At 37.7% G+C, this 26,411-nt stretch overlaps 1 protein-coding gene across 4 annotated transcripts in view; it reads left to right on the top strand.

The window, feature by feature from the left end:
• CCSER1 (coiled-coil serine rich protein 1) overlaps positions 1 to 26,411 on the top strand; it is a 669,891-nt gene that overhangs the window by 207,370 nt on the left and 436,110 nt on the right. For all 4 annotated transcript variants that reach the window (XM_075149575.1, XM_075149572.1, XM_075149576.1 and 1 more), the window contains exon 5: positions 14,075 to 14,285. In XM_075149575.1, the coding sequence (XP_075005676.1) occupies positions 14,075 to 14,285 (211 nt within the window). The remainder of the gene's footprint in view (positions 1 to 14,074; positions 14,286 to 26,411) is intronic.

The raw sequence follows: 26,411 nt of genomic DNA on the forward strand, positions 1-26,411 counted from the left end.
TGAGCTGATCACCATTTGTGATCAGGCAGGCTTCTAGTCTTCCACTTAAAGGCGTGAGAATTGCAATTATTTCTTTGGTTATCCTCACTTAGTTTGCTTTAAAAATGAAGTTAATATTCCTGTGCCTTCTGCTTTACATTTTCACATTTTGTCTTCTCTTTATTATTGCTGTGGCAAGAGCAATCGACTTGTGACATGCAAGTTTTGCATGTCAGAAACTCTTAGTGGCTTATCCAGAGGAGCAAGAGTAAAGAACTCCTACCTTTCACCATGCGTTTTGGAGAGTTTTGCAAGTGCAAATCAGAGGTCTGGTAGGTTTGGATTGACTCTTCCCTGTTTTCTGACACATGGTTAACGGTCTATCTTACAGTTTTTGCCTTCATTTAAATGAGTTACTTTATTTGTCTCTTAGTTATTCCTGTGAAGGGCTTTATTCAGGAGTGATGGGATGAAGGAGGAACCATCTGCATTAGGTTAATGAATTCTTACTGTATCTTCTGTTTTCTAAAAACAATTGGTAATATTACAGGACTTAGAAAGTAATTTAGAAGAGATTTTTGCTTAAACTGTGCTCTAGGATTTTCTGTTTCCTTGTCTTTTTCCAACATTGCATTTGTTCTTGAACATTAAACAAAAAGCTAGACAAATGATGATGTGTAAAAAAAATGCAGGCTGCAGCCCATCAGGGTTCATTTTGTCTGATGGATGATACTAAAATTTCACAATGCTGCTTCTAGGACTAATAAAAATGTCTCTAAGGGAAAACTTATTTATTTAATTGTCTGCTGCCAGACTTTGCTGGCAAACACTGTGTTTTGCCATATGACCCTGGCCAAGCTGAAAATTTATTTCAGCACAAGATAGAGAGTGGTTCTATTGGGAAGGAGAAAAACTTAGAGGTTATGCTTGGAGTTTTGTTGAAACCCTCATACTAGTGATGGTCAAAGGACCTTCTAGCTCAGCCTGTTTTCAGTTTCAATTAAGCTTGACTGTGCTTAATTACATCAATTTATTATGCTGGCTGGATGAAGCCTTCCAGGAGAAGAAAAGTAGTGCCTTGTTGGGAGTGTGTGTAGGGAGATCATCTCCTTCCTTTGTGGAAACACCTCTGTAGTATTTTTGAGAGGTTGCTGCCAGGAGTTAAAGTGTGGGAGATGCAGGTACACAAACTGCGGGAGAAGGGATATTAGGAGACCAAAGAAGTGAGATGGATTCAAAAATTTCAAGGACAGACATCCCTACTCCTCTATATTTCATCAGAGGAATGTGAACAATTCCTGGCCACTCAAAGAAACGACTAAAAATATGCGTTCTGCATGCCGTAGGTCTTTAGTGCCTTCTTCCCTGTCTGAAGCTTTGACCTCCATAAATGGCTAGATGCAGACTCAAAGGCATGACATTTCAATTTTTGGGGCCTAAGAACTGTGGATTTAAGTGAATGCTGCTAGCTTGCCTGTGTTTTTGTGACATCAAGATTTTTTTTAGAGGTAATTTGATATCTGGCTCGTCTTCCTCTATCAACTCCCCCAAAGCAAGTGAAAAACAGCGCATATTTGTCAAATATATAATATTTGTCAGTCCTGTCAGAAAAAATGAACTTTATCCCTTTTTGACCAGTGCCCTTCACTATATTCACTAGAATGAGATTGTCTCTCTTGGGAGAAGTCACAGAGGAGAGGAAGACTTTTATCATTTTTATCATCTTTGGACAGAGCCATATGTGCATTCTGGGCTTCGTTTAAAAGACAATTGAGCAAAGATAGTGATCGGTGTTTATGCGACATAGTGTGAATAGAAACCTTCCCCTTTGCTACCAGTCAGCGTTATCTGGTTTTAAATGTCAAGTACCTTCAGTGTGCACAAAAGAGAAGATGAGATAGCATTCACATAGGCCCATGCTGGAAACAGAGGTATGGCGCCAGGAGATGGATATTCACACCTCTCTGCAAGCCTTAAGAAGGACACCCACCCAAATGACCCACAGAGAGCACCTCTGAACGGTCTGTTCTGTTGTATATTATATTGAAGTTGTGACATTAGTCTTAAAGCTGAGACACTCCAGATTAATTACATGTCTAATTACAGGGCCAGAGAAAGCCTCTTTTTTTCCTAGGCATGTTGTCTGCTTCTCTTTTATTACAGTTGTTCTCAAAATGCATAGGAAGACAAAGTTCTTTTCTAAAAAAAAAAAAAAAAGACACAAAAAGACCCCAAACAAACAAAAAACCCCCACTCAAGTTAAAAAAAAAAAAAAGAAAAAAAAAAAGAAAAACATTCTGGTAATAGCAGGCAAATTTCTTGTTCATCCTTCTGTTACGCCCTCCTAATTAATGGTGTCTCTTTCTCTTCTTTTCTCTTCTGCCAGTGTCCGATGTGCAGTGTAAATTTGTGACATCTTCCCTCTTGATGCATGCACACCCTAAAACGTTCCTAAGGTTTTGTGTATCAGATTTAGAGAACGACAGCTTGGCCAGTAATATGTATGCTAATGCAAGTGTCTGATGGATTTCTGGTCCCTGAAAGCAAAGGTGGGAGGATGGCCTTGCATTAGCAACACAGAAGATTCAGAGTCATAAGTCTAGCAATACTAAAAGACTGGACGATGTCTATATGTGCACAGGCATATCTTTTGAGCTCTTTGTCTTCTGCTTTCAAAATCTATAGGGTGTGCTTAGACTAAAATTTCAAGCTGTATCTGGCAACACTGCGGGCCAGAAATTGACATTTAGTGCAACTTCTATCTTATTTAAAAAAAGTTCAACTTATCCCAAAAGCTGGAGTGGTATTGCTAAGTGCCTTGAAAATAAATGAGTTCGCAAGTCCGGTTTTAATCTCAGTCTAGATGGAGTTTTGTACAGCAAGTTTTAACACACACTCCAACAGTTATTAGGGCTGCATGTTGTTAATGCTTTCCTGACAAAGAGTTTGCAAAATTAGTAACTAAAAATATTAATTACTCTTTTATGTAATGTACATTTAATGTTTCACAGAAGAAATGCTATGAATTCTATTATAAATTAATAAGCTTACTAAATTTTTAATAACTTCCTTAAAGCAACATTTTCAAGTGTATTTTTCATTATCATATTTGTTGCAACCTTGAATAAATTAATGGTACAGGTTATAACAGTACTGTTAAGTTAAAAGAAATTGTGTTCTGAATATTACTGTTATTTACTGCTTAAAATTTGAATATGTGCAGTGCAAAAGGATTCAGACATGAGACATTAAATTCAAATCATGGGCCATATGTTTTCAGTGAGATGCACCTTTTCTAAACTTGCATAGTTTTGCAGAATACTGCTCTTTATGTTATTCTCAACCTTAAACAAGCCTGGCATTGCAAACTAGAAGCAATTACAGTAACTCCAAATATTCAGGTAATTCAAGCAGTTCCGAAAGTAGAGAATGAAACAACCAGAGAGTAAACAACTGAAATAAACATTTAATTTTAATGTGATCATCTAAAAAACAAAGTTAAAAGGCAGGGGATCTAATGTCCTGGTAGTGAAGAGAGAGATGAGGCTTTGTAGAGAGAATGAATCTTCTGATGGGACACAATTTGTAAACACTTATGTATCAAGTAACGCTGCATCAACACAAAAATATTGTAAGCAACAAACAGCTCAGGGCTAGTATTGAAGTTTTAGCATGCTACTTCCTTCTGTGTGCTGGTGTACAAATAAATATTTAGAGAGATTTAAATATGATTCAGAGATCTGAGCTTTGAGCCTTCATAGCCAACCAAACTGACCATTTCTTTTTCGTCTGTCTCTGGCCTCAGTTTTCCAATTTTTTAGATTTACGTTGGCATAGCGTTATGGGGGAAAGGAGGGAGGAGGAATGTTTTCTTCTGTAAGAGGGCAGCACAGAAACGCTACTGCAGTGTTTTAGTCAAATTAAACTAAATATTCTAATTATTTTTTAATGGGTGATTTACGATCAAGAAGAAAAACATGGAAGACCATACTGGCAAAGGCAGAGAAATCTCCTACAGATGGGCTAGTTTCACCATATGATAAAATAAGACGTTTCTGCTGTGGCATTTAGTGATTGATTATGTCATGTAAGACTAAAGCAATTAGGTTAATTTACACATTAGTTTATTGCTTTCTTTATGTTTGGTCTCTAATGCCTTTGTTTAAAAAATCGAGCATGTGCTTTTGCAGGGGTTTAATTTCACTAATTAAAATCCGAGTGCACACATTGCAACACCTGCCTTGCAAGTGAAACCTGTCTGAATGAATACAAGCCCTCTGGTAGTTTGAGAGGACACTCACGAGGAAATAATGCCCCAGCGATCGTACAACTTACAAGCTTTCGTCCCCATATATAGCTGCGAATTTGTTCTTAGTAAGTTATTGGCCTCTATTTGTGCCAATGGCAGTTTTTGTAAGTTGGTGCGTCGAGCTATGCAGCGTTCAGGGGAGAAGGGGAGGCTTTGAGCCTCTGGAAGGTGAGCGATTCCTGGGACTTCTTTGTGCTTGTGAAGCTCCCAGTCTCTTAGGTACCTTTTAAGACGACATACATCTGGATGTGAGCTATTTACTTCATGTAATTGGTACCTGGCATTCTTCATAGGCAAGATCCAGCTAACAGTTTATCTCACAGCTCTCGGGTAGCTTTTATGCTACCCTAAAAGGAAGTTCCTTTATTTCTTCTGTTCTACGCACTTCATTTATGATCAGTTTTGGCTGGAGCCCAGAAAGTGTATATTATTTAACTGTGGGAAAAATACATATTATTTTGCGTTGAAGTCTGCCAGGAACCATTAATCATGAAACAACAGATTTCACATCAGTGAAAAGACTGAGGAAGATTTCTTTCTCACTTCTCTCTTGAAAACATTGCTCTTTTTTATAAGTTCAACAACTTCCCTAGATACATGTTTTAACTTTTAGGTTGCCTTCTGTGAAGTCAGGAGTTGGACTCGATGATCCTCATGGGTCCCTTCTAACTGAGGATATTTTTTGAGTTTCCTTGATAATATAAAACAAATATATGTATGCACATGCACACATAGACACATATACACAAATACTCAGCTAGCTAGAAAATACACTATTTGCAGCTGCTGTGCCAGGAACTGCATGAAGTTTTTTATCAGCAAACTTCACTAAATACCTGGTGTATTTAATTAGCATTGGTGCTGTATTTCTCCTGTTGTTTTGTTACTTTTGTTTAAATCAGGCTTTTGAAGTCACTGTGGCTGTTCATATGTTTGTCAGTGGAACTGGAAATTTTGTAAAAGTTTAATTCCATAATGTTTCCTAAAAACCTTGCAGAAGAATCCAATTTAAGCATTAAAAAACCTCTAGTAGATTGCTGTCTTTTAAGAATGGGTATATAGTAACATGCATGTTCTGGATTTCTTTATAAATTATGTCCCTAAATCCATTACATGCTTTCATTTATTGGTCATAAAAGAGGATTTAACATAAAAGCTCTTTTAACAATAACATTAGGTTCCAACTATTTTATGTGATAATGAAATAGGATGGGTTTTAAAGTTGCAGTTTCTTCCTGACATATTAATCAAATTCCCTACATAAAGTAGGTGGAAGGTATCCTCTGAATTTAAACACAACTCTCTTCTACTCATTATTCTTAAACTGTTAAACAGGACAATGAGAAGCGATACACTTGTTTAATCATATACTTTCACCAAAATGAAGGTCCATTGTGTTGATTCCATTAAAGAGTATTGAATGTTATCTGCACTCAGAAAGCTATGTTTGTAATTACTGATTATTTTGGGGACTATGTGAAAATGTACAGCTAATGATAAATTTTAGGACTACTAGCTGGAATTTTCTGAACAGAGTTTTAACTACCTAGTTTTCATACCAGGTATCACTTAAGTCTAACTGCTCAGATCCCCTGACCTTTTAGTCCTCTTCCTTCTAGTCCCTGGCATTCAGCTGCCATCCAGTCCTGTAGGCATGTGCATTTTTCTTAGTGGAGGAATGTGTGTGACTATAGCATGATAACCTATAGAATGATTATTTAGATCTCTGTATCTGTTCTCAAGCCCTGGCATGGTCTGAAGCCAGGACATTTCTGTAATTGGACCCAATTCAGGAAGAGTTCCCTGAATCACCTGCCCAGGATGAAGGCAGGTAGGGGTTGGGATGTTAAGGAAAGCAAGCAGAATCTTGAAGGCATTCCACTTTGGGTATTTTAGTAAATATTAATTAGACCCTTAAAACTGACTGTTATGCATCTCAGCTGAACCTCTCAGCCAACACAAGGTGTAATGAATTGCCTGCTTTCTGCACAAAAGTTGTCTTAATGGTTAATAGCTTCATCAAAAGATAATATCTTGGTTTACGCACTAGTAATGTGGTTAGGTGCTTCCCAAATATTTAAAGACCAAGTCAGATAGGATTCAAAGTGAGTGGCTTGTCTCCTTTATAAAGTGTATGAATTTTCCACTTAATTTTCTGGTCTCATGGGAAGTCCATCTTACCTGTCTAACTCACGTCTCTGAATTCTGCCAGGCACTAAGCAAGTATTTGTTGCAAAGCCTGCTGTCCTTGCGTCTTTTAGTGGATTTAACCTTATCTGTTAACATACCAATCTTCCCGCTGAAGCCTATACTAACAGTTCTGTAGCTTCTTACCAGGCACAGAAAATGCTTTAAATCTTTTTTTTTTTCCTTTTCTTTCATTTGAAATATACATCATTTTGAGCAAAATTTTGAAAAGCCGTGGTAGCAAAAAATGCTGACCTGTAGTAGGAAGTATTTGGCAATTTATTTTTAAGTGAGGGAAACTAGTTTGGTAACTGAATGAAAGGAGTGTATTTCTTGTGCTTCTTGGAAGGCAGTCATCATATCCAATATCCATTGTGGTTTTCCATCTTTTTTAAACTTCTTTTATCTTCATAAGAACTTGAAAGTTTTACATTCCATTTGCACAATTTCTAAAAGCAAGATTCAAGCATTTAGAGCAGAGAGCAAAGGTGAGAAGAAATGTTGTTTTGGTCTAGAAGGGGACAGTGGCAAAACAGATTTTTCTTCTTTCCCCCAATACTATAATGTTTGCTGGGCACGCTTGAATGCCTGTCTTCTTTAATAGATTAGATCAAAATTTTGTCGTTCTAGTCCCGGGCCAGCTGAGTCGGTCAGCTCCATGGAGTGCATTTGGAGTGAGATTTGGAGAGGACACCAAGTGCTTTTAGCTTTTAGCTGTGCTGAGGCAGTGTTCAGTCAGAAGTACGTAGTGTTTACAAAGGCTGCAATGACTGCAGGTAGACTTATCCTTTGTCCAAATAAAAGGTAAGCCTTCTTTTGTTTATATCCTGACCAGAGATGTAATGTGAGTTACTGCTTGCTTTTGTGCATAATTAAGCTGCAATTTATATTTTGTATACCAGTTGTAAAATAGTTTCAAGAATGATCCCCTGCTGAATTTTTGAGAAAATAAAAATTAAAAAGACTCAAACTCTGCCGACCTTTCAATGCCCAGACAGCTGCATTTACTTTTCCTGGTTTGTCTGTGATGCTTTATTTACTACTGCACTGTTACCACTTGAAATTGAATAAGCCCCACCGGTCTTTTCCAAGCAGCTATTTTTTTGGATGTTACCCGATTACTGTATGGTGTTACATTATCTTATTTGTATCACATTAAAATTTTCCTAATAGATTCCAGGAGGAAGAAAAGGACTGAAATCTCAAGTGTTGTGATTTTGTGTGCTAGATCAGGGATATAAACAGAGCTCTTGTCTCCTGTAGAATTTAGAGAAAGGAAAGAAATGCTTGACATGCCCTTATCAGCTGTACTTTACCAGCTGAAAAACGGAGGGCTTTTTTTCCCCTTTTTTTTTTTAATTTAATTCCATATTTCATGATCACCAGATTCTAGCCCAAAGGAAATCTTTATGGCTGTGATATAAACCTTTGAAAGAAAAGGGGTTATAATGGAAAAGGCTGACAGTCCCTTAACTTACAGCAGCACTAGCCATTAGAGTTTGCACATTTGTGTGTGGGTGCATAGTTTAATAGTGACAGATACCAAACATCATTTTTCTAAAAGGCTGACCTTGAAAAATCATAGCATCAGAGTACCAGTAAATGATACACAGTTCTAAAAGCTGTAAAATGTCAAACAATATGTACTTTATGACATGGTGCGGTTTAATATTCTGAGATGTCATCTCTATAACTTTTGAAGTATTCTTAGTTAGAACAGAAGTAACATTGAGAAATTGTGTGAGGCAGAGGTAGGTATAAATTTTGATGCCAAAGAATGCTAATATGGGTAATTAACGAAGTGTTTATGTTCTGGTTACCTTTTTATCTTCTCAGTATTGCAAAGGCTGCATTTTCAGAGCTGAGTGAGGAGTTTGGCAATTTTTATCCTCCTTGATCAGAGCTTAAGAATATTTAGGCACCTAGCAGTAAATTATTTGATATGTCTGTTGCAATATTTAGGAACATGCTTTTAAAAGTCTATGCTTCAGTTCTGCTAAATATGGGGAAAGGCCTTTCTTTTTTCCAAAATGTGTCCATATATTTCAGTTGTAAACTGTTTGGGATAGAACATGTCTCTTACTAAATGAGATTAGTAAGAGATTACTCAGAGATTAAGATTCAGTCTGGGATGATTGTAGGACTTGACTGTAGTGTACATCATTGTAAGAGAGCCACAGAGTGCTTTGAACTGCATTTTGGAAGTGTTTGAGGTAGGCAGATTTTTCTCTAAAAATCTGAAGTAATTGCTCTTTTATCAAAATGATAATTGGTGATCTTTCTAAAAAAAGATCCCTTTCAGCTATTTGCTGTTGGTGAGGAAAAAAAAAGTTCTGGATGGGAGAAAAAAATGTGGATTGAAGGCTATCCCGATTTATATGAAAGAGGATTTCAGGATCATTTCTGATATCATCTCTGCAGGGAGTTGATAACATTTTTCTAGTGTAAAAGGACATACGTTTCCTGGTGGGCCAAGTTATGAAGAAATAAGAGAGCTTTGTTGCTGAAATAGTTCTGAAGATCAAATTTATATACATTTCTATATAAGTATGTGTATGAATTTTATAACTATACATATATTAAAATGTATATATATACACATGATGTATTTATATGTGAATATATACACATACAGTTGCATACTCAAATGCTGAAAATAAGTGATTTGATGCTTTTTCTAAGTCCCTGCTTTAGAAGATATGCCCTCAGGGGAGAAAGAAGGTATGTTCAGCTCTTCCCATAGAGGCTGAGGTCTTTTTCTCTGCTTGCAGAGCCTTCCTGATGCCACAGCGTTACATGGGTTCTCTTGCTGGTATCAAGAAGTGCAGACTCTATGGGACCAATTGTATTACTTTAGGCTAATTCTGCTATAGCAACGTCTTGAGCTATAGCTGGTGAAAACTGAGAAGATTAAACTCCACATAATCTGGGGATCTTTATGTAAATGGAGTTCAAATTACCATAAGCTCTTCAAATCATTGATCCAAGGGTTAGTAAGAAGGGAAGAATAACTCAAACTAGCTCAAGGTGCAAGTCTTTGGGTCCTTTTTTTTTTTTTCCTTTTTTCCCTTATTAAACCCCTTTAAAGATGCTTTGGAATAAGAAAGTTGTTCTTGTTCTACCTTCTTAAGGGAAAGAAGCTTTGAAAGAAGCTGCACAATTGTGTCTCTTCCTCAGTTAGTTAACATGCAGTTGCATTGGATTTATGGAGGCTATTAAAATGCTAAAAGTCACTGATTGATTATTTTAATGCTATCTCACTATTTCAGTAAAGATTGCTTTTGAAATAGAACTCTGTCTTAATGGCACTACCGTTTTGCTAAATGTGGATATTGTAGCTTCTGACTTTTGTATCCTTTAGAAATGAGGAAATATATTCATGGTGTTCAGTGAGTATGTCCAGATAAATGGAAACAAGCCAGCAGGCCCAAAGTACCATCAAGTTGCACAGGTTTTCACCCTATTTAACATTTACAAATCTGCAACAAATTTTTTGTGGATTTTCAGACCTTATGATGACAGTAATTCTACTGACATTAAGCTTGCTTTTCTCTGTTGTCATTTGTGGTCCCCTGAGATGTAACATGCAGCTGTATAGTATTCCACAGGCTTTAGATTGACACCACTTGAGCAACTTGAATTACCCTGTTTCCCTATGACATTGAGCTAGAGGACAGGGCAGAGTTTTAAGTATGCCATCTGTCAGACTTTGTCTGATCTTCACCAAACAGAATATGAGAACCTCTCGTTATCTGGGAAGTGAAGTCTGTAATACCTGGGAGAAAATTAAGAGCAGCTTCCTACCACTCTTCTGAGCTGTGATTTGCCACTGCATCCACAGTTCATCGCACACCTTTCAAAACGGGCTGGCTCTTCTCTTGCCTAGGAGTCTGGCTGGGTTTCACATCTCAAGCTTGAAGCTTCGTGGCTCCAAGAGATTGGAGAGTTGAGGTGACATCTACATGGGATGGATCTTTAGTGCACCTCTGTACCACTGACATCCTCCAGAATGGAGCGGTCCCATCCAGTTTGCCTGTACTGACAACCAAACCATGCCAGGGAATCGTTTGAAAGAGTGATAGCTGCACTGGGTCAAGCCATTTCAGAAGTGCTTTAACACTGACTGACTTCCAGTGCCCAGGAACATTTTCAGGTATGGTTTTATTAAAGTAGGGACGTAGCCCAAGTGTGTGTGTATGTCAGGCAAATTTAGAGCTCAGACAGGAGCCATATATTTAAAAGTGACCAAATTACTTTTCTGAAATATTTTATGTTGAGAATATTATAGAATTAATATTGTCATTTAAATGAAATACATTGTCTTTAGTCATTAAAATAGACCCTTTGAGGCTTTTTAGCCACAGTTTCAGAAGTCTTTCACAGGTAACATTTGTGTGTGAAATGTTTTTATTACAATAAACATATCTTTGGAAGGTGGAGGGCACTGGCCATCTGAAAGGAGCTTCTGCACTACCAGTTGAGGAACCAGCCCCTTCTCCAACTTCAGGGGCAAAGAGGTGTTTTACTAGTAAGGGGAAACTTCTAATTTTAGTAAGAACTTTTTTTTTCCTTGCTAAATCTCTGCTGCTGCTTTGAGATGAATTGCAGTGGATTACCATAATAATACTGTAATAGACCACCTGGACATTGTTAATAATGAACTTGATGAAATATCAGTTCTGGAATGAATTTAAAATGAGTTTTTTCCTGCAGCGAGTAGAAGGAGTTGTATCAGACAGTGAAGAGTTTTCCTGCCACAGATCAGTTATATTCTTTTCAGATAGTTCAGAGGTACTATATGATCTGAATGCTCACTGCATACCAACTCTGAGTCACCATTTTCCAGTAGCAATTGAGTTAGATTTTAAACTCTTATGACTGCGAGTGGTGATATGTTATTATGGTGCTTTTCATACTTTAGTACAAGGTTCTGTATTTGAAAAGACGGTAATTTTGTGTGTTGAGTAGTGTGATGTCAGCATAAAGCCCACTGAAGTCACTGAAGGTATTTTCTTCAGTTGAAATTAAGATTCCCTGTGTTTCCAGTACATTTATAGCTTATACATAAATGCTGTGTCTCTTCCATGTAAGAAGGAGTACTGCTTGTTTCCTCATCACTGGGGCAGTAGGGTATTGCTGTTGATGCCAGGTTCTTCTCCCTGATAACGTGCTGTAAAAGACTCTTTCTCAGTGTCAGGATGCCTCTTCAGGAGCATGAGGAAGACAAAACTTTCGTGGGACTCACAAAGTGAACATGCAGAATATTCTAAGCAATAATTCATCTCCCAGCCTGCAGGCACTGGGCAGGAAAAAAGAGGACCTTGTTGTTTCATCTTACTCAATGTGCTTTTCTGGCTACATAAATCTTACTCAAGTGTAGATTCCAATAGTTTGAATATGGCTTCTTTTTTAAACCCTTAAAAGTGGCTTATGTTATGAAACTTCAGTTAAAAGTTGTTTTTTCTTTGCATGATGTATACCTGAGGCTTCTTTAATAAAGGCTATGAATCAGCAGTGGCTTAATATCCTTCAGTCAAAAGCACCTTTACCATCCACCTCAGATTATTATTTTAAAGGACGCAAAATATTCTACTCACAAAGTTGTTTCAATGTATTTAAAAATTAAAACAGACTAATTTCATTGTTTTATGGTAGTCTTGAAAAGCCTGGATTAGAAAATTTTAGTTCCATTAGCCATCATGAGCATCTGTCCATATCCGTGATCTCTGTGGTACATTTCTTGATCTAACACATTGTCCCTACTGCACATTACATAGCTTGCAAAATATAAAAATGAACCATCCATAAAAGATAATTCTAGTAGCCTCATTTCCAATTTGTTAGTATGGCATTGGGAATTGTCCTGAGAAATCACATTAACTCCTTTTTGTATGTGGTTCCTGTGAAACCAAAGTTAACTAAGGAAAATTTCATGTGGAAAAATGTTCTTTGTCCTTCTAAAATATGGCCGTGCTTAAAATTCAGAATCAGTTGTGTGTTGCATGAAAATTCAAATGGAACAGAAAATTGGAACTATACGTTAAATGAATAATAATTGTCATTTTCTTCACCACTTATGCTAACATCTTTACTTGTAGTGAATTAATTTAGTATGAATGTGGATGTCATGCATTGCTGTTACAACACTTTTGTAATTTAGTAGTAATTAATATACCACTGTTGCACAGTACAGCCACATTCTCAGATTTCTCCATTCAGATTTGTCCTTTTTCCCTGATGGTCGAAGAGAAAATAGGTGCAACATCAAAGTTGTGAATGCTTTCATGCCAGAAAAATCCTTAGTATTTTTAGTTACATTCTGTTCCACCAAAATGTCAAGTAATCTCTATTTAAATTATTTTTCCACTATTAAACTTTCGGCTGATCATGGCTGATTTCGGCTGGTTGAATCTATGACTTCTAGATCATAGAATCACATTGATGGGAAGGGACCTCTGAATGGACCTCTCTTTTCCAAGCCCTTGCTCAAAGCAGGTCCCATTAGAGCAGGTTACTCAGGGGCTTGCCCCATCATGTTGTGAATATCTCCAAGGATGGGTGTCCCGTAGCATCTCTGAGCCCCTGTTCCTTTGTTTGACCACCTTCATGGTAATAAGTAAGTAAATAAATAAATACAGTTCTTATATCTGGTCACAATTTCCTGTATTCCAGCTTCTGTCCATTGCCTTTCATCCTATTGCTGTGAATCCCTAAGGATAGCCTGGCTCTGTTATCTCTGCACCCTGCCAGTGGGGACATTGCTCTCGTCAGCAATGAGATTCCCTTCGCCTTCTCTTTGGAAGACTGAGCAAAACTGGCCCTCTTAGCCTCTCCTCATTTATTGTGCACTCCAGTCCCCTCACCATCTAGTCGGTCTTCGCTGGACTTGCGCCAGCATGGCAAAGTCTCATAGATATCTTGCTCTAATATTAAAGTAAGATAGTACGTACGCAGCAAAATAATGGTATTCCGTTACCTCCAAAGTCCATCAAAATCTTTCCGAAACTTTCTATTCTCTTCAATGGATTCTCAACTACAACATAATGTTGTTTTGTTTCATGTTCTGCCTAAATATCTTCAACGGTAACTAAACTTCAGAGTGAGTACAAATTAATTAAATTTCAAATTCCATTTTAAAGAATAGCAGGTTCATCTTATGTCACTAGGCCAGCCCAGAAGGGAGTATTTTCTTTGGCGGTTTTCTTTTCTTTCTGAGTTCTAAGTCAAATATGAAAGAACGTGATTTAGCTTTTGAAAGTGCATGACAGATTCATCTTTTTCATAAAGCTGAACTGAAATAAAATAGACCCATAGCAGTTTTGCCCATAGGATATTTTGTTTTAAGAAAATGGCTTTCTTTTGAAGGGCATGGGATAGAGCATGATTTCAATTCCTGTAGAAAATGCTACATTTATAAATGCATATTTTATTGCTAACACCATATGGCTATATGTACATTATAAAGGCCATTCATGCTAGCAGGCTCAAGAAGTGAATGTGTAATGTGTCTTTAAACTCAAAGGAACTAAAAGCCAAAAATTATTGAGTTATTTTTCTTTTTCATATTTCAGTATTGATCTTTATGTTTTCTCTTGTAAGGAACCTATCTCTGAAGCTGTCGAAGGAGGTAGACCAAGGAGAAGCCAGGTACCCTCGTGTTAGCCAGCTGGCTGGCAGCCCATCTGTGGAGTGGCCTTTTACTGGTCTGGAAGAAGGCGGAGGCATTGAATCTTTGCCCTTCAGATTGATGCTGCAAGATTGCACAGCTGTAAAGACATTGCTTCTGAAAATGAAGAGGGTTCTTCAAGAGGTAATCACCCACTCATTTGTTAAATTAATAGCTTTCAGCATTAATGAGCTAAGCAGCAGAAAAGGGTCAGAAAAGTTTATGGACTTGATGTCTTTTAATATGTCTTGAATATATGGAATTGATGCAGAAGTATAAATAGTAGTGCCTCAACATGGTGGAGGTCAGAAAGTTTATACTATAGGAGAATTTAACTGATACGGCCATGTTGGTGTGCAGAGTATAAAGCTTCTCTTGAGCTTTTACCAAAAAGGGGGCAGGAGAGACGAACTGCTTTAGATAAAAATAAACTGTATTGTTTTCCTCTAGTATTTTAGAGCTTTTCAGTTTTCTTACTACATTTGCTAATCAGTATGAAGTCACATGCAATTTATTTGGAGGAGAGATGCAAAGGAAAAAATGTTCTTTTAAGTAACAGTATTAAAATAAAAGGTAACTGGCTTGAGTTTGTAAATGACAGCTGAAGTCAGATTTCTTAGGCTATTCTAACAGTTTCAAGAGTCCTGGCTTGTCCTGTCCTGCTACATTCTCCTGCTTCCCCTGTGGACCGCTGGTGTTGCTTTGAAAATTTTCTTTTGCATCCAGTTCCCTTTAGAATTTTAGAAGAAATCAAATTATTATTGGGTTGGGGTTTTTTGACACTTTCCAGCTATGGAGCTTTGACTCAGATACATTTTTTTACAAGCTGTCATCTTCATGTTAGTGAACTGCAGCATGCATCTTCTTTGAGATCTACAAGAAAGATAATTTTTTGGGGTTTGTTTTTTATCTATATAGTTCATAGAATTACAGAATAATTTAGCTTCAGAGGGCTTTCTGGAGGTCCAACCCCTCTACTCAAAGCAAGGCCAACAGGTTGCTCAGATCCTTGTCCATTTAAGTTTTTGGTACCTTAATGGGGTTTCCACGTCGTCTCTGGGCAACTGTTCCAATATTTGACTACATCATTGTAATCTTTTGTTCTAAGATATAATCAGAATTTCCCTTGTTGCAATTTCATCATATGATGAAGTGCTAGTCACTTGACTGAGACGTTTAAATACCAAAATAAGGCTTTGGCAATTTTTACTGCTCACTTCTTGATCATCTGTATCTAAATTCAGTCAATTGTTGTCCTGTCTGAGAAGGTTTGTCAAAGGTTTAGTCATGATAGTTACCCATTAGTCCTCCTAAATAGCATGTTTTTGCTGGGTGGCAAGCCTCATGCCTTCCAGTTTCCTTCAGTTCACTAGAAGCTTTATGTATGCTATTCTTAATGGACTTCTGTTTTGCTGAATCTGAATTGAAATCATTAATTCAGTTCCTGCTCAGTTCCAGAATATAGAGTGAATTTAAAGGTTCTTGTCCACTGAGAAGGATTTGTAACCGTATTATATATGGAAATAAATAATAAGAATTATATTACATGACATAGCAGTTGTAATATTCAGCTGGTAACGTTGGCAGCATGCTCTGTTGCTTCTAGTGTGAATAATTCTATGTTTTGCTCAGAAAAGTTCTTTCTTACCATGATGGTAAGCATAAGAATTTTATTTTTAACTTACCAAGTTCCATTAAACTTGTGTAAGAATCTACTGTGATTTTCTATATGGAGATACGTTGTACTTTATAATACTTCATCTTTAAAAACATTCACCAGGTGATCTCCACAAAAGGAACACAAGGTATTTCATGTGACTCACTGGAATTTCATGTCCAGTTACTAATAACTCCTTATGTAACTCATATTGATTTTATTTTTTCATCTTAATCATTCAGTCTTTTACTTACTTCTTCCTTTGTACGACATAATTTCCATCTCCCCTTCTGACTGTAACACAGTGTGATTCTGTCTTTTCCTTTTCTTTTTGTCTTGCCTTCCTTATGAAATCAAAATGACCTTTTTCTAATTTTACAGTTGGATGTTATATGTGATGCATTTATATATATATGTGCTGTAATTTACCTCCTTGTTTTTCAGCACCTTTGAGATGGAATATCCTGCTAGTAGTACACATTGTTCTAGTACACAGCTAAACAAAACTCTTACGTAGCTAGAATGAAATGACCAATCTGATGATTATTGAAAAATTTTGCTACCTTGAGTTGTTATTTATATTTAGTTTTTTAATGAGCGACTTGTATAATATCAGTGATAGAAAAGACATGGAGAATGCTGTAAAATGGTATGGGAGTGTACTTTTTAGTAGCCCCATCTGCGAAATAGCTGTTTGATATGTAGTGCAATATTCCAGTTCTACTGATATAAATATGTGTATTAATTCTTGAAACAAAAAATTATTTTTCAACGTCATTGTTAAACTACATAGTTTTCATATCTCCATAAAGAGTTAACAAACCCGTCCATTATACAGTGAGCATCATCCATGGTATAATTGCAGGAGAGTGAAAGAGCAGTAACAACAAAATATTCACAGTCTTTAAAACACATTAAAATATTAGGAATTAAACCAAAACCAGAATATGATTCAAAAGAACATAAGTAGCTAGTTTTAACAGCCAAAGAGAAGATGACCTTGAAATATATTACAAATTGATATTGGAATGACACAACTTGATTATCTTCAGAAATACAGACATTTATCAATTTATGTCACTTTTAAATTATTAGTGAAAGATTCCAGGAAAATATAATTCCATCAAATTGAAATACTGTGTTGAAGAATCTGATAAATAAGTCATCTGAGCATATTTGGCAGGCAGTTTCCATGGAGAAGGTACCCTACTTCCATTGTAACTAGATGTAATTTCTTCATCCAAAAATCACTTCCGCCCTAACCAATATTATAAATCAAACTCACAACAGTACAGAATTAAAAGACATAAAAGAAAAATTCTTTCCTTACCATAGAACGCTCGTGTATTTTTAGATGTAGTCAAACATAGTCTCTGGCAGGCTTATATGGTATAGAAGTGAAATATTTTATGCCTATGACAGTACAAAATAAGAATATTTATTTATAAAAATAGTAATATGTCACATGTTTTCATCCACTTTAAAAAATATACAAAGCATACAGTCTACATGGGAAAAATTACGGGAGTTGTCAGAAAAAAAGCTGCAGTATTTCTGTTTTATAGCTGATGTTACCTATAGAAGAAGAAATTACAGTAGTGTACACCTCTTTATTGAAAAATAACATGTTAATTGAGTTAAAATATTAGCCCTGTTATTCAATATAATCCTTCTTCTTAAGCACTGAGCACTGCTTCCAAGGAACAATTTAATTATGATCTGCCAAAATGTAATACTAGCTAATACAATATGCTATTTTTTTTTGTTGCAGTTGCTTGTAATTGAAGAATCTAAATGGAAAAACTGCATACAATATATGCTGTACTGTGCTGCAGATTTATAAAGCTGTGAGTTTAGCTTGTTATTAGTCTTATCATGAAAAGGGAAATTGAAGACATGGCAGTAACTTGCAAGATTGAGAATGTTATTAGGTAATGTATTTAGTAAAAGACTAATGAATGATGGTTCAATTAAGAGAATTAATTACCATTTCACTTTCAGTGAAAAAACCTTGAAAATGTCTACTAATAATTCTTTATAGCTTTGGCCATGCAAGTCTCAGAAAGCAGATTGTCCCCTACTGTTCTGACAACCTCATTGAATAAAGCTGAAGATAGTCTGGAGGACCCTGGCACATGAGGAAACTGGGTGATCCACCAGAAATCGGTCCAGAAAGTATGTCTGAAACTGTTCAGCAGCTTCTTCTCATGGATGTACCTTTTCTGACAGACAAATCTCTAATTAGTGGAGTAACCAAGACTTGTGGGCTGCAAAATTTCATGAAAAAGCATTACCAGAATTTAGCAGCACAGGCAGCTTGATAAAAGCCACTTCAGCATATAAGACAATACAAGCGTCGTGTAGCCTGTCTGTGATTTACAAGTAGTTCTTGGTCTCCTTTTTCTCTCCATCTCACTGATGTTTATTGAACTGGTTTTTTCTCCCTCAAAGTCTACTTGGTGTTGACCTTTCTCAGTAATAACTCCTCTCATTCAAAAAAAAAAAAAAAAAAGACAAGAAAACGGGGAGTTGGATGGATGAAATTGGTAGGTTCGCCTTCTCCTAAGAAATGGATTCTTCACTTTCTGACTTCAGACAAGCCTTTCTGCTCTGAACTGGTCTTCAGCTCAGAATCTGTGTCATCTTTTCTCCTCCATATGCTGTGCTATACTTTCTATGTTTTATTACATTGCTGGCCACTAATTGATTGAGTATAGTCAATGAGCTTCTAAAAATTAGACTGTAGCTTCTTCCTCACTTACTGCTATCAACAATAATGAATATATAATGCCTCTTTCCCAAACAATATATGGGCTTTCCTGTACTCTTCCAGATGAGACTGAAATTATTTCCATCTATTAACTTTTTTATGGTTTGAGTTATAGCTAACTGAGGCAATGTCGAAGGCTGGCTAATTGAGAGGACATTTAAGGGCTTTGCCTTTGTTGAAATCGTTGGTAGAACATTTCAGGCATAGACATACAAGGAAAACTCAGATGGTTTTGGTTTTGTGCCTGGCAAGAGAGGGCTTTTATGCTGAAATAAATATTGTGAAAAAATACAGCTATTTTGGGAAGGAATCCGTTTAGTCAGTGGTAATGGGTTTTTGTTCAAACTTTAGATGTTGATTGACTTTGCTTGTTGATTAACATTACTGAATGTCCCAGTAAAAAGAAAATCTTGCCCACATTTAGGCTTATTTCTACAGGACACATTTTCCCTTTATTCCTTATGAAATATATAGGTTATCATCTGCATAATTTTAATTTTAGATATTTTTATGGGGCTATCAGAAGAGACCTTACTGGTTATTAATCTTGAAAATTAAGATACGTTGTCTGTATGTTTGTGTAATTTGGAATATAAATTATTCAGTGCATGCCCATGCTTCTTTCACAGCTCTGCAAAACACCGTGCAGGCTGCTGATTAGCAATAGGGATAAGTCAGTCTGGACATATATTGCATACTGTGTTTTGCTAATTAATCATTTGTTTTACTGAGGGAAATTGCAGCTGTCTGTGGCTGTCATTAAAACTTAATGTGTCCAATACAGTGTTGTTAGATTGCACTTGAAAAAATGAGAAATGTGGAAAATTATGTCAAAATCACTGAGACTGGCCATGACAGTTGCCTGAGACTTGGGGGACAGAGTGAGACCACTCAGTCTGCAAGTAGCCTGTCAGATATCACTGGCTACATTACTTCTCCCCATGCATCTTTCACCTCATCAGTAAAATAAGCATAATTATAGATTCTTCTTTTATGCTGCACTTGCAATCTACTAATGGAGAGTACTAAGAGAAAGCTAAGTGTAGTTTGCGATATTTCGTAGCCTGATTGCTAAACAATATGGATTGGCCTTAAACTATGGTTTTTAAAGACATTAAAGCCTTTCCTGCAGTCCACTATGAAATGTATTGTGTTTACTAATATTGTCTGTTACCCAGTTAGGAAGCAATTGCAAGTTTAATACACTGTAAAATACTGCAGGTTTTCTTCCTTTAAGTAACTTTGTAATTAACCACGGTAGCATTACTGATTTATTCAACAACTCTGCATTTAATGCAGTCCCTTTTATCAAGTAATTCATGCTGGAAATTGGTAATTCCTTCATTTCATGGTGTGTTGACACTGCATATACCCATAAATTTAAATAACTACTAATAAAAATGTACTTGATATAGTAATAGGATTTAAATTTATCGTATTAAATTGCTTTTTCACTTGGAAATATACATCGGCATACCCTTGCCCAGATGCTTGCAAAGAAAGAGTAGAACACGCCATTGGCACACTTTGTGTGTATTTTCTAGTAGCATATCTCAGAGTAATGGAGAATATTGGAATATAATCAGATGTTCTCTTTGGCAGTGAAGATGTTTTATTCTAAAATAATCCATTACAAGGTATTTAATAGGAACAAAAAACCCCAGTGTTTGTTATTTAGCTAGACATTTTCAAGGTACAAGAAAACTGTTTTTTTCCCCATATTTTCTAGGCAAGCTGCGTAGGGCAAATACATATTGTCATCATGTGTGCTGAACTTTGCATATATAGTGGTCTGAAATAGGTTGTAATGCTGCAATTCCAGTCCCAATCCTGTTGCTTAGGTTTCTTAGCTGAATAAGCCCTAGTTCAGATAATAAAAAAAGGTGCTGGAGAACCATCAGACTATTTCAGTGCGTGCAATATAGATTTCAGTGTGTGCAATGTTTAAAATTTCTCAAAATTGTTAACAGTTGTTTCATGGTACTTGGGAAAGCCATTTACCTGGTAGGTCAAGGCATGTTCTCCACTGATTCATTTAGAAGACCTTGTTTGGTAGAAGTTGAGCGGTTTGGGGAATGATTTTAAAAATGAAGGGTTAAGAAAAAGGTTGCATATGTCGGTATCTTAGAATCATAGAACCATTTAGGTTGGAAAAGACCTTTAAGATTATCGAGTCCAACTGTAAACCTAACACTGTCAAGTCCACCACTAAACCATGTTTACGCACCAGATCTACATGTCTTTGAAATACCTCCAGGGATGGTGACTCAACCACTTCTCTGGGCAGCTTGATAACCCTTTTGGTAAAGAAATTTTTCCTGATATCCAATCTAAACCTTCCCTGGTGCAGCTTGAGGGTGTTTCGTCATGTCCTATCACTTGTTACTAGGGAAAAGAGACCAACACTCACCTTGCTACAACCTCTTTCAGGTAGTTGTAGAAAGTGATAAGGTCTCCCCAGAGCCTCCTTTTCTCCAGGATAAACAACTCCAGTTCCCTCAGCCACTCCTCTCATAAGACTTGTGCTTTAGATCCTTCACCAGCATTGTTGCTTTTCTTTGGACACGCTCCAGCACCTCAATGTCTTTCTTGTAGTGAGGCGCCCAAAACTGAACACAGTATTTGAAGTGCAACCTCACCAGTGCTGAGTACAGGCGCACGATCACCTCCCTAGTCCTGCTGGCCACACTATTTCTAATACAGGCCAGGATGCCGTTGGCCGCCTTGGCCACCTGGGCACACTGCCAGCTGTCAACCAGCACCCCCAGGTTCTTTTCTACCAGGCAGCTTTCCAGCCATACTTCCCAAGCCTGTAGCGTTGCATGGGGTTGTTGTGACCCAAGTGCAGGATCTGACACTTAGCCTTGTTGAACCTCATACAGCTGGCCTCGGCCCATCGATCCAGCCTGTCCAGGTCCCTCTGCAGAGCCTTCCTTTATTCAAGCAGATCAACACTCCCGGCCAGCTTGATGTCATCTGCAAACTTACTGAGGGAGCACTCGATCCCCTTGTCCAAATCATTGATAAAGATATTGATAAACAGAACTGTCCCCAATACTGAGCCCTGGGGAACACCACTTGTGACCGGCCACCAACTGGATTTAACTCCGTTCACCACCACTCTCTGGGCCTGGCCATCCAGGCAGTTTTTTACCCAGCAAAGAGTATGCCCGTCCAAGCCATGCACAGCCAGTTTCTCTGGGAGAATGCTGTGGGAAATGGTGTCAAAGGCTTTACTAAAGTCCAGGTAGACCACATCTACAGCCTTTCCCTCATCCACTAGGCGGGTCACCTGGTCATAGAAGGAGATCAGGTTAGTCAAGCAAGACGTGCCTTTCATAAACCCCTGCTGACTGGGCCTGATCACCTGGTTGTCCTGTGTGTGCTGTGTGATGGCACTCAAGATGATCTGTTCCGTAACCTTCCCTGGCACCAACTGACAGTCCTGTAGTTGCCTGGATACTCCTTCTGGTCCTTCTTGTAGACGCTAACCTCCAGTCAACTGGGACCTCCTTGGTTAGCCAGGGCTGCTGATAAAGGATTGAAAGTGGCTTGGTGAGCACTTCCGCCAGCTCCCTCAGTACCCTTGGGTGGATCCCATCCAGCCCCAGAGACTTGTGTGTGTCTAGGTGGTGTAGCAGGTCGCCAACCATTTCCCCTTGGATTACGGGGGCTTCGTTCTGCTTCCCGTCCCTGTCTTCCAGCTCAGGGGCTGGGTACCTGGAGAACAATGGATCTTACTATTAAAGACTGAGGCAAAAAAGGCATTAAGTACCTCAGCCTTCTCCTCATCCTTTGTCACTGTGTTTCCCCCTGCATCCAATAAAGGATGGTCATCCTCCTTAGCCCTCCTTTTGTTGCTAATGTACTTATAGAAACATTTTTAATTGTCTTTTATGGCAGTAGCCATAGATGAAGTTTCAGCTGGGCTTTGCCCCTTCTAGTTTTCTCCCTGCATAACCTCACGACATCCTTGTAGTCCTCCTGAGTTGCCTGCCCCTTCTTCCAAAGGTCGTAAGCTCTCCTTTTATTCCTGAGTTCCAGCCAAAGCTCTCTGTTCAGCCATGCCAGTGGTCTTCCCCGCCAGCTCGTCTTTCGGCACATGGGGACAGCCTGCTCCTGCACCTTTAAGATTTCCTTCATGAAAAATGTCCAGCCTTCCTGGACGCCTTTGCTTTTCAGGATCTTCATACTTTACAACAGGTGCTCCTGACAGCGTGTTCGTTTGCTGACACTCTATGAGTACTTAACGAGCGTGAGGTTACAGGCTGGGACTGGCACACAGCTCTGGGGTCATGTGGAGTCACACTAATCTCAGATCAACAAAAAGATCTTCTGAAATGATCCAGCTCAGTTATCAGTTCATGTAATTGCCCACGCTCACATGGCTTTTGCGGGCCATGTTCAGAGTGTTTTTGAGCCACACTTTGAGATTATCAGTCTCAAATATATACACTTAATTTTTAATACTGAAAAATGGAAAATTTCTCTCCTCCATTTATGTTCTGTTTGTTCTGCTGCTGACCTAGTGGCTTAATATTTGTAGGCTACATATGTCTATGTGCTCCAGCCTTACTGAAACCAGATTCAACATGAAACACATTGTCCTCCCACATGTGGAGATTATATTGATACATGTGTCTACTCCATGTATTCAGAAGGCAAGTGATTAGCTTCTTTTTTGCTTCTCCTGTGGTTGCCTGGATGAAACATTTTCATACGACAGTGCGATGCGCTCCAGGTCAGCATGGATTTGCATAGCATGCTGCCCCAGCCTTCTCAACAGCCAAGTCTTAACAGCACCTTGCAGAGAAGCGTTAAAAATAGCAACCCCATTAATACGTAATGTCCCAACATCAGCAGTTCTGTGCAATTGGCTGTGATTAACTTGTGGCTGAAGACCATAAAATTATAACAGCTACAAAAAATGAAACCATTTTCCCACTTAGTACTTCCATGGTTTTGATCAGTTGCTGCAGGTCAGTCAGCTAAATCCCACCCGGCACTCCTTGGCAATGGAGCTGATCTCACCAATTACATTTTCTGATAAATCTGCAAATACTGAAAAGTGCATTGCAAAATAATGAGCAAGCAATGGAAGATATCCAGAACGTCTCTAAAAGTCTATAGAAGGAATTGATTATATTCAGTTGTTAGAGCTCATAAGTAATTTTGAGCTAAATGACACATTTAGTACAGAGGGTAGATGGAGGAGTTTCTGATAAAAAAAAGAACAATACTGCCAGGTCTAACAGATTTCCCAATGAGTTATCCAGTTCTTTTAACAAAAAGCAATTGGAAATAGGAGTGGGATGAATATGAGTGCACAACACCCAAGCTGCACTATAATTGAATTTCCTGCAAATTTACTGGGATTGTAGATATGAAAATACCAACTCGTCAAACAGTTTTGTAACTTACAAAGGAGCATTTAGTATGAGGCTTATAGCTAGTGCCATTGCCTTCAAGTCCAGTAGGTTAAAACCAAAAAGAATTATCCTCATTTAAATAATTTCTCAACTTCTGAAGTTTCAGTCCTGTATTCCCGCTATATTAAGATTTTTTCTTCCTCATGTTAGGTTTCAGAGATTTCCTGACATGGAAAAATGACTGGTTATATACATAAAACAGTAAAACTGATGATATGCAACTGTTGCCATAAATGGATGTACAAGAAGACTAAAAATGTAATAGATAAAAACGTAGGTCTAGTATTCAGGTAGTGGAGTGCCAACCGTGCATGTAGTTACCCATTTCAATATTTGTGTTTGTATATGACCATATAGATGATTTGGCAGAATTTAAGTTTAATCTCTTAATTAATTTTCCCTTACCCTTGATCAGCCAGAATTTATGAAACAAGTGCTAGTGTAGTCGCAGGAGAAATTCTCACAGTTCACAGCATGGATCTTGGCATAGCTCTGTGCTGCAGATTTATTTAATGCTTTCTCTGCACAGTGCATGCCATTACTTTGTAGCCCAGGTTATCAGAACAGTGCTGATCATTTTCCTAGTGGAAGAAAGAAAAGATATGAAAACTGTTGATATAGCATGCTTACATAAATTCATGATTTTGGCCAAAATAGTAGTGCTGATTTTGTGCAGTCTGGCTCCACTTTAATTCATGAAGACGAAGTGATTTTTTTGAAGGGTGACATGATGATTCCCGGTGATGGAAAAGAAAACCCTTTTTTGGAAGAGGATTTAGAAACCAGAAACATCAGGGACATATCCTACACCTGGTTTTGTAATTGTCCAGAGCCAGCTGGTAGACACATGCATTTTTTATGAACATGTGTATGTAAAGAAATATTGCATATGTCCAAAAATCTGTATTTCTTTCCTTTATATATCTTAGTATTATAAATACAGCAGTTCTTTGCCTTTGGTCAGAGCCTCAGCTGGGTGTGAAATAGCGTAGGTCCATTTAATCCAGCTGGTACTTGGTGCCTTCTCAGAAAGCTGCTCTCTTCATCTTTCTTTCTCCTTAGGTTTTCACATTCACTGTGAGTTCCCCTTACAGGGACAGTAATCGTGCATGTGATTAAGAGCTCATGGATGAAAAATGCAAAGTTAGCTCATGTCTAGGAATTTTTTTTTTTTTTAAATTTAAATTGAAAACTCTCCTCTGTTTTCACTCCTGGACTCAAGAAAAAATTTTGGAAACTTGTCAGGTAAAAGCAATATCCTCATTTACAAGCTTAAAAGAGAGGATTCTTCTTTTTATCAACAGTTCTTATGTCAAATCTGTGTGAAGATAATCTAGATAGGAACAAAGATATGTTCAGAAATAACCGATGTTGCCTCAGTAGAAACTGAGCATGTCATAAAGCAGCTAAGCAAGGATACAGTTTGATGACTTACCTCTTTTAAGCAGGGTAGAGATAACTAGAATGAATGGCTAGCCAAGAATCACCTATATTCTAGGATTTTTGTTTCTCTTTTGTGGCTCTATTTTTCCTTTTCCTATTGGGCAAATCATTGTTGATTTTTTTTTTTTTTTTTTTTTTTTTTAATATGAGGAAAACAGCTCTCGGGTCAACAGCTACAAAATGCCACTGTGGAAAAAGAGGACCAAGTTTCTATTACTTGCCACCCCATCCAAAATCTCTTCCCAAAATTGTTCGTAACTTTTGATTTAAACTATGTTACAAATTTAGATCAGTGATGAAATAAATGCTTGAATCTCCAGTGTATAGCCATGCCAGCCTTGCTCATCTGTGTAAGACCTTTGCTGCTATTAACCTTCTGGCAATAACACAGAGAAAGCAAGCAGTGTTTGTGTCAGTCCTTTTGCTATGAGAATCAGCATTTCTTTTTCTCTCCAGTCCCCAACACCCTGTGGGGTTGGAAGACCTAGCAATCATCTTTTCCATCTACACTTTGTCATGCAGCTTTGGATCAGATGGTGCCTTAAACTTGTGCTACTAGCCTGTCTGATACTTAGTTTCTCATGCACAGTGCTATGGAGCAACGATTGCTTTCAAAGTAAGACTAGCATGGTGCGTGTAGAGAGAGATGGTTTAGCGTGTCAGGAGGTTTTATAGATAAAAGATTTAACCAAAATAATCACTTAAGATCTAAGCAAATCAGAGTTACTAACTGTTTGGTCCCACTCATGTGGGACCTTTCCTGATTTGCCCCATCAGAAGGAAGAACTTTGTTATTTCTTTGATTAGGCTACTTTGACATTTAAACAGAGAGTTAGCTTTTTTGGAGTACTCAAACTGAACATTCAAGGTAAAGTTTAAGATAACCCAGGATAAAAATACTGCTAATCATACTGACCTTTGTAAAACCAGTCAACTATCATAAGTATATGCTGGCTAGTTCTCTTTCTCAT

The sequence above is a fragment of the Calonectris borealis genome, chromosome 4 (assembly GCF_964195595.1).
Source record: "Calonectris borealis chromosome 4, bCalBor7.hap1.2, whole genome shotgun sequence".
Classification (NCBI taxonomy): domain Eukaryota; kingdom Metazoa; phylum Chordata; class Aves; order Procellariiformes; family Procellariidae; genus Calonectris; species Calonectris borealis.